This window comes from Panthera tigris, chromosome B1, assembly GCF_018350195.1.
Source record: "Panthera tigris isolate Pti1 chromosome B1, P.tigris_Pti1_mat1.1, whole genome shotgun sequence".
NCBI classification, from domain to species: domain Eukaryota; kingdom Metazoa; phylum Chordata; class Mammalia; order Carnivora; family Felidae; genus Panthera; species Panthera tigris.
In genome coordinates this window covers 15,580,658-15,592,657 of record NC_056663.1, presented here as the reverse complement: position 1 = coordinate 15,592,657, position 12,000 = coordinate 15,580,658, and the positions used below count along the sequence as shown (strand labels likewise).

Below are 12,000 nucleotides of genomic sequence, written 5' to 3'. Positions count from 1 at the left end.
GTATGAAGAGTGATTTATGCAGCACTATCCAGTATTATGGGGTTCTGTATCCATCTGTATATATACCTTTAGCAGACCTTTCTATTTTCATATGCCCGTGTGTTACTGTATTGTGCCCTTTTGTTTAAACTTGAAAGGTTCCCCTTAGTAATTCTTACGAGGCAGTTCTAGTGATGATGAACCCACTCAGCCTTTGTTTAGCTGGAAAGTCTTTACTTTTCCTTAATTGTTGAAGTACAATTCTGCCAGGTACGGTATTCTTGGTTGGCACTTCTCCTTCAGTGCTTTGTAAGTACCGTGCCACCTTCTGTTCTTCAGTGTCTCTGCTGAGAAATCCATTGGTGGTGTTGTGGGAGCTCCCTTGTACATGACAAGGTGCTTTTCTCTTGCTACTTTCAAGATTCTGTTTTTGCCTTTGAATTTTGACAGTTTGAATATAATGTGTGTCAGTGTGGGCCCCTTTGGGTTCCTCTTAGGTGGGGGCTTTTTGAGCTTTCTGAATTTGGGTGTCCATTTTCATCCTCAGATTTGCTAAGTTTGGGGCCATTCTTCAAATAAGTTCTCTGCTCCCCATAATGCACATTTTGGTGTGTTGAATGTTTTCTGTAAATCCCACATGCTTTTTTCCATTTTATTCTTTTTTCTTTTTGTTCTTCTGATTGATAATTTCAAATGACTCATCCACAAGTTTCCCATTTCTTTCCTCAGCCTGATCAAATCTGCTGTGAACACGCCTAGTGAATTTTTCAATTCAGTTATCTTATTCAGTTCCAGAACTTGTTTGGTTCTTTTTATAGGTTCTCTTGGTTGATACTCTCATGCATCATTTTCCCGATTTAGTTTATTCACATGTGTTCTCTTGTAGCACATTGAACTTCACTAAGGTGATCATTTTTTAGTTCTTTGTTAGCAAATTCATAGATCTCCACTTCTTTCTTTAGGTTCTGTTTCTGGGGATTTTTCCCCCCACTTATTTGGGTTATGTTTTCTTGTTTCTTCTAGTGCCTTGTTATTTTTTGCTGTGTTGTGTACATTTAAAAAGCAGCCACCTCTCCTGGTCTTTACATACCGGCTTTGTACAGGCTTTGTACCTTCACCAGTCAGCCTGGGCAGTCCCTCAGTTCTGGTGGTCCCTCAGTCCTTTCTGAGAGATGTCTCTTTGGGCTTGTGCATGTGATTTGCCAACTGGAGAGATTTGCTTCTTTCTTTCTTAGGAATCTGTAATCTCCGAAGACTAGAGCTCTCTGCAACAGGCTGCTGAGCTCTTTTTTGGTCTCTGTGACCAAAGGCATCCAAACTATTTTGGTTCCCACCATTGTCATACTTCAGGTGACACAGAAACCATTCCAAATGATGGATAACGTTCTTGCTCTTCTCTTCCCCCCCCCCCCACAACCAAAAGGGAAGGCATGAGCTGGGCCATTTTTCCTGATCCCCTGTCCGCAGCATTGCCAGTTCTGTCGCTGTAGAAAGCCATTGGACTTTGTTCTCCACGGCAGTCAGGCATCTGAAGTATGCTGGTTCCGTTAGCATTCCAAATCAGGCGAGGTGGAAAGGGGTCCCTTGGGCAGCCCCCTGAAAAGCCATGACATTGGACATACGTTCCACTCTTCTCTTTCTTTCCCAAGGGAGAAACCACGCACGGAGCTTCTTGGCTCAACCAAGCTGTGCTGGCTTGGGAGAAGGGCTGTTGAAGTTGATAGGAGACAGCTTTTCTCACCTGTTTCAGTATGACTGTTCTTGACTTAGAACTTGCCTGCGACTTAATTGGTTTCTGAAATTGTCACAAGGCTTTTTTGGCCATATATAGTTATTAAGTTGGTTTCCCTGTGGGGGAGTCTGGTGTGGGGGGCTTCCTATTCCACTATCTTGCCAATGTTACTAGACATACCTTTTAACAGTCTTGATGAGAACTTCTACAGAGATCTATATTCAGACATACGGGCCTTCTCTTGTGTAGCGCTTAGCTCGGTCCCCTTCTTCTGAGGGACTTTGCCTCCTCATGGATTTCCCCCAAGAAAGAAACCATTTTGTAACGACCTGTCACTCATACCAGGTATTTATTACTTCCGGTGGAAAGCACACACTCACACTCCAGTATCCTTCTGCGCCGAGGCAGCGTCGGGGCTTAGCTGCTGTCCCGCTGCCGCATAGCACTGTGGCTCTGCCGTTCGGCCATGAGCGCACCGAACTGGGAGACTCGGAGGCTTTTGTCCTGATGACGGACCGGAACCACTTTGTGTGGGTGAGCTTTGTAAGTGTTTGAGGGGCCAGACTTGTGGCTACCAGTCCGGCTGGCTTCTCGCCGCCTGTTGGCTAGTCCGGACGTGTGGCACGATTATCCCTCTGGTTGTCAGCGGGCAGGGAGGGGCTGGCTTGCCGGTCATCCGATGACCACACTAGTGGCAGGACAGTAAAGGGTGAACACGGGCCTTGAGCCTTTCCTGCGTCTCACGCCTTCACCTGTGGGCGTGGCTCGTATCCAGAAGTTCAGGTAACCATGTCCCTGAAGGTTTAGGGGAAAATATTTGCTGTTCTTTTTTGCTGAGACTCTGTCCGGTATTTTTTTTTCTTTTTTTAGCCTGAGAAAAGGCTGCACGCTAGCCAGGCCGTCTTCTTCGGAACGGTATATGCCAAATCGTGGTTTGTTGATGTGCTAAGCAAATGAAACACACCTTTCAAAATCCTTTGTATGATACCTAGTGTGATCCTTTTTTTTTTTTTCCTGCTGTAGACAAAAAGTAGAATCTAAAATCTGTAAGGAAGCCATCAAAAAATTTCATGCTCATATGGAAGAAGAACTCCTCAAAATGGTAAGCTCACAGACCATAAGTTTGTCGGTCTGAATTGTTTTTGCCAGTCACGGGGCAGCATACAGTTAGTTATCTAAGAAAAGATTGCAGTGTGGTAAAGAACTCACTCGAACTATTCGTGTTTCACATGTGGTCTTTAAATGTGATATCTGGTAAGTTAATAAACATTTTAATTTTGGAAAACACACAAATATGTGTTTTTTTTCTTTTGTGCAGCTTAAAGACATCCAGACGTCGAAAACCCTGAAAAGGAAGAACACAAAGGTATATCCCTCGTGTGATTAGAAGCACACAGTCATATAGAACTCTGGCATGTGCAGGGTTAAGAAAAGCCGTGACTCCTTCGATTTTATGAGCTTCAGTTTGTAGATGTTTTTTTTAGTCCAGCTTGTATCGGGTTGATCTTGTGGTTGGGTCCTACTAATGCGTGCTAAGGGATGGGGATCCTAACTTGCCTAAAATGGCCATCAAGCCCAAAATGACACTTACAAGGTATTAAGTTGCTACTAGTTATTAAGTATTAAGTAATATATATGTATTGCTTTTGTGGCTGTCAAAGAAGTAAAACCTTATGGAATAAAGAACTGTCCCATGTCCCACGTAGAGGGATAGCCTGGGAAGAATACAGCATTAAGGGTTAGGCGACCTCAGTTCTCGTCCTGGTTCTGCTGTTTTGATGTCGTACCACCTTCTTGCAAACTCTAGCACTAGGTGTGTGAGGAGAAGCAAGCCCATAAACACCAGTGTGCGGTTGGACCAGATGACCTCTGAGCTCTAAGCCTGCAGGAATCCAGGACTGAAGAGCAGCCCCCTCTACATTTCTAATAGAAATAGACTTGAAATGTATATTCATTTCAGTGATTACAAGCCTTTGTTGTATTTTTTTCCCCTCAGTTTTATTTTCTTATCGGTCAATTCCGCATGGCTTCCAAGCCCCTGGGAATGGTCCAGCCGTGGATCTGGTAGTCACTAAAGGTGATGGGTGAGATAATAAAATTTGTTCTATGGAAGTATTCTTTCTTAGATACAGGTTGTATCAGGACACTCTCCTGCTTCAGTATTTCCCTAGTGTACCCAGATAAAATCCAGACTCCTTACCCAGTAGCTCACAGGGTAGTAAGATCTGGCCCCCACTTCCTCCTCAGAGTTGTCCTGGGGTAGATACCCTATTTCCCAGAGTTCCCTGTTCTTTTTCTCCATAGCACATGACAGGTTGTAGTTACCTGCTCTTCATATGTAATGTCTGTCTTCCCCTTAGACCGAAGCTCCGCGAGGGGGAGGATGCAGTCTCTTTCCCACTGTTTTTCTAGACTCTGGTACAGTGTACATAGCGGTGCTCAAACACTGAGGGAGTTATTTTAACAAATTATTGTATTACTTTAGATTATTTCAGATATTGAGAAGAAAAGGCAGCGTTTGCTCGAACTCCAGGATGAACTGCTCCGGTAAGATAATGTCAGACTCCTCTGAGAACTTAGCTGCAAGGATTGAATCACAGTACATCACGTGGGGCTGTGAAAATCTGCCGTATTACCTTGAAATCCCAGGTTTTCTTTGTGCCCGGAAGCTCAGTGAAGGTAGGTTATGTGGCTGAGTAGAAGCTTTTAGCAAAGAAGAGTTCAGCCTTCATCTGTCTGCTATCAGCTCTCTCAACTCCAGCCCGAGAGGTGGCCCAGTTACAGATGAAGCGCATGGACTTTGGCACGAGACTGCCTGGGTTCGAATCCAGGGTCTGCCACTTACTGGCTGTGCAACCTCCCGGTGCCTCAGCGCCTCCTTGGTAAACGAGCACAATACCTGCCCCTCCCGGGGTGTTCAGAGAATTCGGTGAATAAATACACACCACGTGCCTCGCAGTGGCCGGCATTCAGTAAGTGCTGCGTAAGTGTTAACGGCTTGTGTTCGTGTTCTTGTTGGCGTAGCCCTCCTGTGAACCCGTCCCCACGTGTGGGGCCGGGAACACAGTCGGGGCTGTCCCCACGTGTGGCTACGAAGCCTGGGGTTTGCTGCCGCCGACAGTCAACCAGCTCGTAGTTGTGGGTGGTCTTCTGTGCGACGGGACCGTCGTGTGAGCTGAGGGCTGTGGGAGAGCAGTGGCCAGAGAAGCAGATCTCCTCTCTGCTCTTTGTAGGCGTTTTAAAATAGGGCGAGAAAGTGGTATTATCGGAAAAGATGGCCTACAATTATAGTACTAAGTTTTAAAGGAGAGAATGCCAGAAGTCTAGGAGGGTGGGATTGGGTGTCCAGCTCACTGTTCTCCAGTCCAGTCTGTGGGCAGGTGCTGGCCCTTGGCGGAGCGTCTGCTCACTCAGGCCCAAAGAAAATAGCACTTAAGCTTCCTGTGCGTGCCGCTCACTGTCTGAAATGCTTTATGCATTAGCTCCTTATCGTGGTCCTGGGAGGTGGGTTATTATGGCAGGATAGTGAGAATCAGACCTCTTACAGACCAGTGCCGCTGGTTCCTTTTCTAGATACAATTCTAGAAGTCGAAAAGTATGTCTTGAGAAGGCATAGAAACCTGCAGTGTATCATTATTCTAACTTCACGTGTGGAAAACCCCAAGGCCGAGGGAGGTAACCTACCCCCAGTCCCACCCCCAGGAAGTCGGGGCCAGGATCTCATGGGTACAGACTGCCTCCGCACCCCGCCCTCCTGCCCCAGCCAGCTTGCCCACAGTGCTGCATTTGTTCAGCAGACACCACTGTGAAAAAGTAACTCTAATATCCTTTTAGAAAAATCCTTTTATCTTTGAGAGAATAAAAAATCGGCAGCCTCCTCCCCCGCCTTTATTTGTCCATAAAATCCAAGTTACCGTTTTTACTTTCCAGGGTAAGAAAGAAGACACTGAAAGATATAGTGGTTTACCTATACATTTTCCATCCAGGCACTTGGATGATTTTTCCACTGGTTTTATTGGATATTGGAAAATGGACAAGGCTGTGATGAGGGGAAGGGGCGAAGGAAAGGCCTTTTTCCCTGCCGTTGCTGTTGACCCGCGCGGCCTCTCTCCTCCCACCTGAGGCTATGACTCGTTAACCAAACTGTCTTAATTCAGTGGTTCCCAACAATATGACTGGACGGGTTTTAGGATCTAGAAGACCTCTTCGTCTGTGGATGTCATTTCTAATTCTTCATCGTGTACTGTGTTTCAGAGTTTTGTCTGTATTTTAAATTGAAATCTAGACTCTGTCCCACATTCGTAATTTCAGAACTGAAGATACCTGTAAAGATCTAGCCCCCCCTCACAGCATGGTCTTACCTCGCTCTGTCTACCTGCGTCCTCAGTCTCCTACACCCTGGGCTGTTACACTTCATTACGTGCCATTCATACGTGGGGAAATATTTTCTGTTGTTGTAGGTTAGAGCCACAGATGAAACAACTACAAATAAAATACGTCGAGCTTGAGGAGAGAAAATCTTCCCTTAGGAATGCAGCGTGTTTCTTATCTAACTTAAAACAGCTTCATCGAGATTATTCAGATACTCGAGAGAAAGAACCACATGCAAAAGAAACGGTAACATTGATTTTTATTTTTCACTGTGATTGAGAAGAGAGGGCATTTGCCTGTTGAGGATTAGCAGCTCTGAGGAGAAAGGTGGATGCAACATTACAGTCGGCCTGCAGAGCTGCATTAGACTTCACTTCTAAATTGAGGTTTTTTACACCAATCTGAAAGCCTTAAGCTTGTTTGTGTATTAGATACGGACATGGAATGCTTTTCAATTACGGTTTTCTGTGCCCACACACACTTGGCCCAAAGCTTGGAGTTGGGGATTTGGTTACTAACTTGGAGACATCCTGAGCACTGAATTTGAGCATAACTGGTGAAAACAGATGTGGCAACTGTACTTAGCTTGGAATACATGAGTGTACCAACCTGTCCTGTGTTTGCCCCGTGGGCCTTCTGTACTCTCGCAGCATCTGTCTTCCTTTAGGGAAAGTAGGTATTTGGGTTTATGTCCTACTTCTTTTCCTAAACCAGAAATCTAACACCAAATGTTAGTTCTTCTCTCTCTCTCCTCCCTGAGAGCAGGCGCCCCATGGTAGCTGGAACACAGCAGGCTCTCAAATATCTGTGAAATTGAATTCCCCAGTAATAGGGTACGTGATAGTCTAGAAACAACTGCATTATTAGGCGGGTGGTAGCAATCGTCTGATGGCTTTTCTGCTCAGAGCTGCTCTTTTCATTACTAAGAAAAACCCCTTGAAAACGTGCTTTTAAACAAACTGTCATAAGTGTGACAGACTGGAAGAGGACTTTAGTCACTCATCCTGAGATACAAGTTACAACATGGAGCCTGGCTTAGTCATTTCAAAATCACGAGTTTATGTTGGGTTGTCTAATTTTGTCTTCAGTTTTTCTACGTGATTAATTTTTCCCTCATGAACTTTCATGGGCCTGGTATTTTCATTCCATTAGTTCTTCCAGGAAAAGTCCATCTGCCTTATAGTTTTCTGGGTTTAAAACCGGCATGAGATCAAGCAGACTTGCCCAAACCCAGTCTCGATCTGTACCAGGAAGTGATTTTGTTGTACATGATTTAGATGCCACAGTTCTTGGAACTTTTTCCGGGATGAGATCAGCCTAAAACTTTCTAGAGAGGGGTCCCTTGTAACCTTACTAATTATGCCCTAAGGAAAAGGATTAAACCTTTTCCTGATCATAATGGTCCTAGTTTGAAAAATGAAAGTAGTGGAAAGCTCTATTCAGCAAGGAGCTGTATAACAGACAGGGTTATAAAAGTTTGTTATACTTAATCCAAATAATTTGCTTTCGACAGTATGATTCATCCAGCCTTCCAGCTCTGTTAGTTCAGGCAAGAACCCTTTTAGGAGCTGAGACCCATCTGCAAAACATCAACCATCAATTAGAGAAGCTCCTTGACCGGAAATGAAGCCAGCCGACTAAAACATGCCGAATAGAAGGATCAGTCAGTCCCCTGCTGCAGCCTGTGGTCTTCCGATCCATACTTTTGTAAATAAAAACTCCCTGAAAAGTTAACTTGTCTACTTGTTTGGGCTGGTTTGTCACCAAAATTTAGTACTTTGTTCATGGTCCTTTAATTTGACTGCATTAAGTGGCAACAGTGTGATTAGTTGACTTAAGACGTTGACACCTGATCAGAGGCGGACAGAAAGCTCTGCCCTGAGTAGCACAGGGAGGTGTTCTAAGACGGGCGCCGAAGACCCTGAACTCCCCTCCTCCGCTGGCCACGCGGAGTCTGCACCTACATAGAGAGCAGCTCCTCCTGCACCACTGAGGACTGATGGAACAGCTTCTGCACGATGCTAGAGGGACACCTTCCCCACCCCCAAGTGCTGGCCGGCAGCAGGGAGGAATAGCACTGAGGCCTACATGCACGCTCGCCAGTCCTGGGGCACAGCAAAAAAAAAAAAAAAAACAAACCCAAAACACCGATTTAAAGGACAAATGGACTGTAAGCAAAGGAAACGCACTTATTAAGCTTAGCACATCCACCAAGCTGCTGAAGAACTGCTAAAACTCTCCGGGGCCGAAGGGCTGATGGGCACCATTGTTTACTTTCCCTTCCACCTTGACGGCCAGACAGGAGCCGGGCCCAGGCACTCCACTCTTCTGAGGACTGGCCCAGTGAGCCCGGGGCCTCCAGCCCACAGCGGTTCCAGGGCAGGCCTGCACCGGCCCCAGCCATCTCCCTGGACAACACGGACACCCTGGCCTGTGCCTACTGCCGCAGTCCTGCCAGGGCACAGGGCACCCCGGGGCCGCCCAGCCAGCCTCAGCTGTCCCGCCGAGAACTCTAAGTGACTATCGTTTGGAAATAGACTGCTGTAGGGGCACCTGGATGGCTCAGTCGGTTAAACATCCAGACTCCAGCTCAGGGCATGATCCCGCGGTTCGTGAGTTCAAGCCCTGCCGCGAGATCATGACCTGCATCGCATCTGAGCTGTCAGCACGGAGCCTGCTTCAGATCCCGTGTCTGCCTCCCTCTCTGCCCCTCCCCTGCTCGCACTCTCTCTCACAAAAATAAACATTAAAAAAACTTTCAAATAGACTGCTATATATGTAGATCAATACATACAAACCTCACGATAACCACAAACCAAAAACCTCTAAGACAGCGAAAAGAACCTAAACACTAAAGAAAACCATCAAACCACAAGGGAAGAGACGAAGAGAAAGTACAGAGAAGCACAAAAACAACCAGAAAACAATTAACAAAATGGCAATAAGTACATACCTATTGATAATTAAAAGTGAATGGACTAATGCTCCAGTCATGAGACACAGTGTAGCTAAATGGATCAAGGAAGTGACCCATGTATGTGCTGCCTATACTTCAGACCTAAACACAAAGTGAAGGGACGGAAAAAGATATTCCATGCCAAGGGAATGAAAAGTGATACTTCTATTAACTAAAATGGACTTTAAACTATAACAAAAGATAAGGGCATTACATTATGACTCAGGGTCAATACAAGAAGAGGATATATAACATTTATAAACATCTATGTGCCCAACCCAGAAGCACCTAAACACATAAAGCAAATGTTAACAAAGGGAGAAATTGACAATATAATAATAGTATGGGACTTTAATACCCCCACTTAAACTAATGGATTGAACAGAAAGACAAAACCAATAAGGAAACATTGGCCTTCCCACATTAAACCAGATGGACTTAATATATACAGAACATTTCATTGCAAAACTATAGAATACACGTTCTTTTCAAGTGCACATGGAGTATTCCCCAAGAAATAAATAGGGAAACAAATCCTATTAACCACATTCTCTGATTACAACAGTATAAAACTAGAAACCAGTTACAAGAAGAAAACTTGAAAAAATACAAACACAGAGCATAAACAGCATGCTACTGAACAATAAAGAAATCAAAGGAAATTAAAAAATACCATGGGACAATAAAAATGGAAACAACTTTCCAAAAATCTGGGACACAACAAAAGCAGTTCTAAGAGGGAATTTCATACGGATACAGGCCCACCTCAAGAAACAAAACTCCCAAGTCATCGAACTTTATACCTAAAGGAACTAGAAAAAGACCAAGCAAAGCCCAAAGTTAGCAGAAGGAAGGAAATAATAAAGAGCAGAGGGAAAAATAAATGAAATAGAGACTAAACCAACAACAACAACAAAAACAATTAAAAAAGATCAGTGAAAGTGAAGCTGGTTCTTTTAAAAGATAAAAATTAATAAATCTCTAGCCAGACTCATTAAGAAAAAGAGAGGGCTCAAACGAATAAAGTCAGAAATGGAAGAGGAGAGGGTACAACCGACATCACGGAAATTCAAAGGCTCATGAGATTACCATGAATAATTATACGCCAACAATTGGACAACCTACAAGCGGATAAATTCCTAGGACACACAATCTTCTAAGACCGAATCACTAAGAAATAGAAAATCTGAATATATCAATTACAAGTAATGAAACAATCCGTAATTTAACTCCTCCCCCCCAAAAAGTCCCAAGACCAAGTGGCTTCACAGGTGAATTCTACCAAACATTTAAAGAAGTAGTACCTGCTCTTCTCAAATTGTTCCAAAAACTTGAAGGAATGCTTCCAAATTCATTTTACGAGGCCAGCATAAACTGAGGACCAAAACGAAAGACCATTAAAAAAAAAAAAAAAGTTATAGTCCAATTTACCTCATGAACATAGATACAAAAGTCTTCAACAAAATATCAAGCCAAATGTAATAATATATTAAAAGGACCTTTACTAACGATCAAGTGGGTTTTATTCTAGTGACGCAAGGATGGTTCATCTGCAAATCAACATGATACACCACGTTAACAAAAGACAAAAATCAAATGATTATTTCAATGGATGCAGAAAAAGCATTTGACAAAATTTGACATCCTCAACATACTTCAAGGAACATATCTCAACATAATAAAGGCTATATATAACAAACCCACAGCAAACATCATATTCGAGAGTGAAATGCGAAAAGCTTTTTTCCTCTAAGATCAGGAACAACACAAGGATGCCCACTCTCACCTTTTACTCAACATAGTATTAGAATCCTAGCCACAGCAGTTAGGCATGAAAAAGAAATACAAGGCATCCAAGATGGAAAGGAAGAAGTAAAATGGTCACTATTTGCAGATGACCTAATACTACATAAAGAAAACCCTCAAGACTCCACCAAAGAAACTATTTGAATAAATGAATTCAGTAGAGTTGCGGGATACAAAATTAAGTTTCTGTGCACTAATATTAAGCTATCAGAAATTAAGAAAACAATCCCATTTACAATTGCATCAAATAGAATAAAATACCTGGAAATAAATTTAAGGTGAAAGACCTATAAGACTCTATGAAACACTGATGAAAGAAATTGAAGAGGACACAAATAAATGTAAGGATACCCTTGATCATGGACTGGAAGAAGTAATATTGTTAAAACGGCCATACTACCCAAAGCCATCTACATATTCAATACAATCCCTATCAACATGCCAATGGCATTTTCACAGAACTAAAATAAAGAATCCTAAAATTAGTATGGAACCGTAAAAAACTTTCAATAGTCAAAGCAGTCTTGAGAAGGAAGAACAAAGCTGAAGGGGTCCTGTTCCCTGATTTCCAACTGTACTATAAAAGCTGCAGTAATCAAAACAGTATGGTAATTGCACAGAAACAGAGACAGATCAATGAAATAGCTCAGAAAAAGACCCATTCACAGCTGCTGTGGCCTCTTCTTTAGTTCAGAAGGGGAACATAAGGGAGAGTGAGATAGGAAGAAAATATAGGCTATTCAATTAATGTGGTCCATCAATCTATGACAAACGAGGCAACAATATACTACTGGAGAAAGACGGTCTCTTCAATAAATGGTGCTGGGAAAACTGGACAGCTACGTGCAAGAGAATGAAGCTAGACCACTATCTTACACCATGTAGAAAAATTCAAAATGGATTAAAGACCTGAACAGAAGACGTGAAATCATAAAACTCCCAGAAGAAAACACTGGCAGTTGGCCCTGTGACATCAGCCTTATGAATATTTTTGAACTAGTCTCTTTAGGCAAGGGCAACAAAAGCTTTGAAATAAACAAGTAGGATTATATCAAACTCAAACAACAAAATGAAAAGGCAACCTACTGAAATGGAGAAAATATTTGCAAGTCATATATCTTACAATAAGGGATTGATATCCAAAACATATAAAAAA

At 43.2% G+C, this 12,000-nt stretch overlaps 1 protein-coding gene across 2 annotated transcripts in view; it reads left to right on the top strand.

Annotated features, from left to right (window-relative positions):
- The window catches only part of CENPU (centromere protein U), a 43,433-nt gene extending 35,617 nt beyond the window's left edge, over positions 1–7,816 (top strand). For both annotated transcript variants that reach the window (XM_042982972.1, XM_007099011.3), the window contains exons 9-13: positions 2,735–2,813; positions 3,030–3,077; positions 4,197–4,258; positions 6,172–6,328; positions 7,596–7,816. In XM_042982972.1, coding sequence (XP_042838906.1) covers positions 2,735–2,813; positions 3,030–3,077; positions 4,197–4,258; positions 6,172–6,328; positions 7,596–7,709 — 460 coding nt within the window. In that variant the 3' untranslated portion in view covers positions 7,710–7,816. The remainder of the gene's footprint in view (positions 1–2,734; positions 2,814–3,029; positions 3,078–4,196; positions 4,259–6,171; positions 6,329–7,595) is intronic.
- Positions 7,817–12,000: the final 4,184 nt, after the last annotated feature.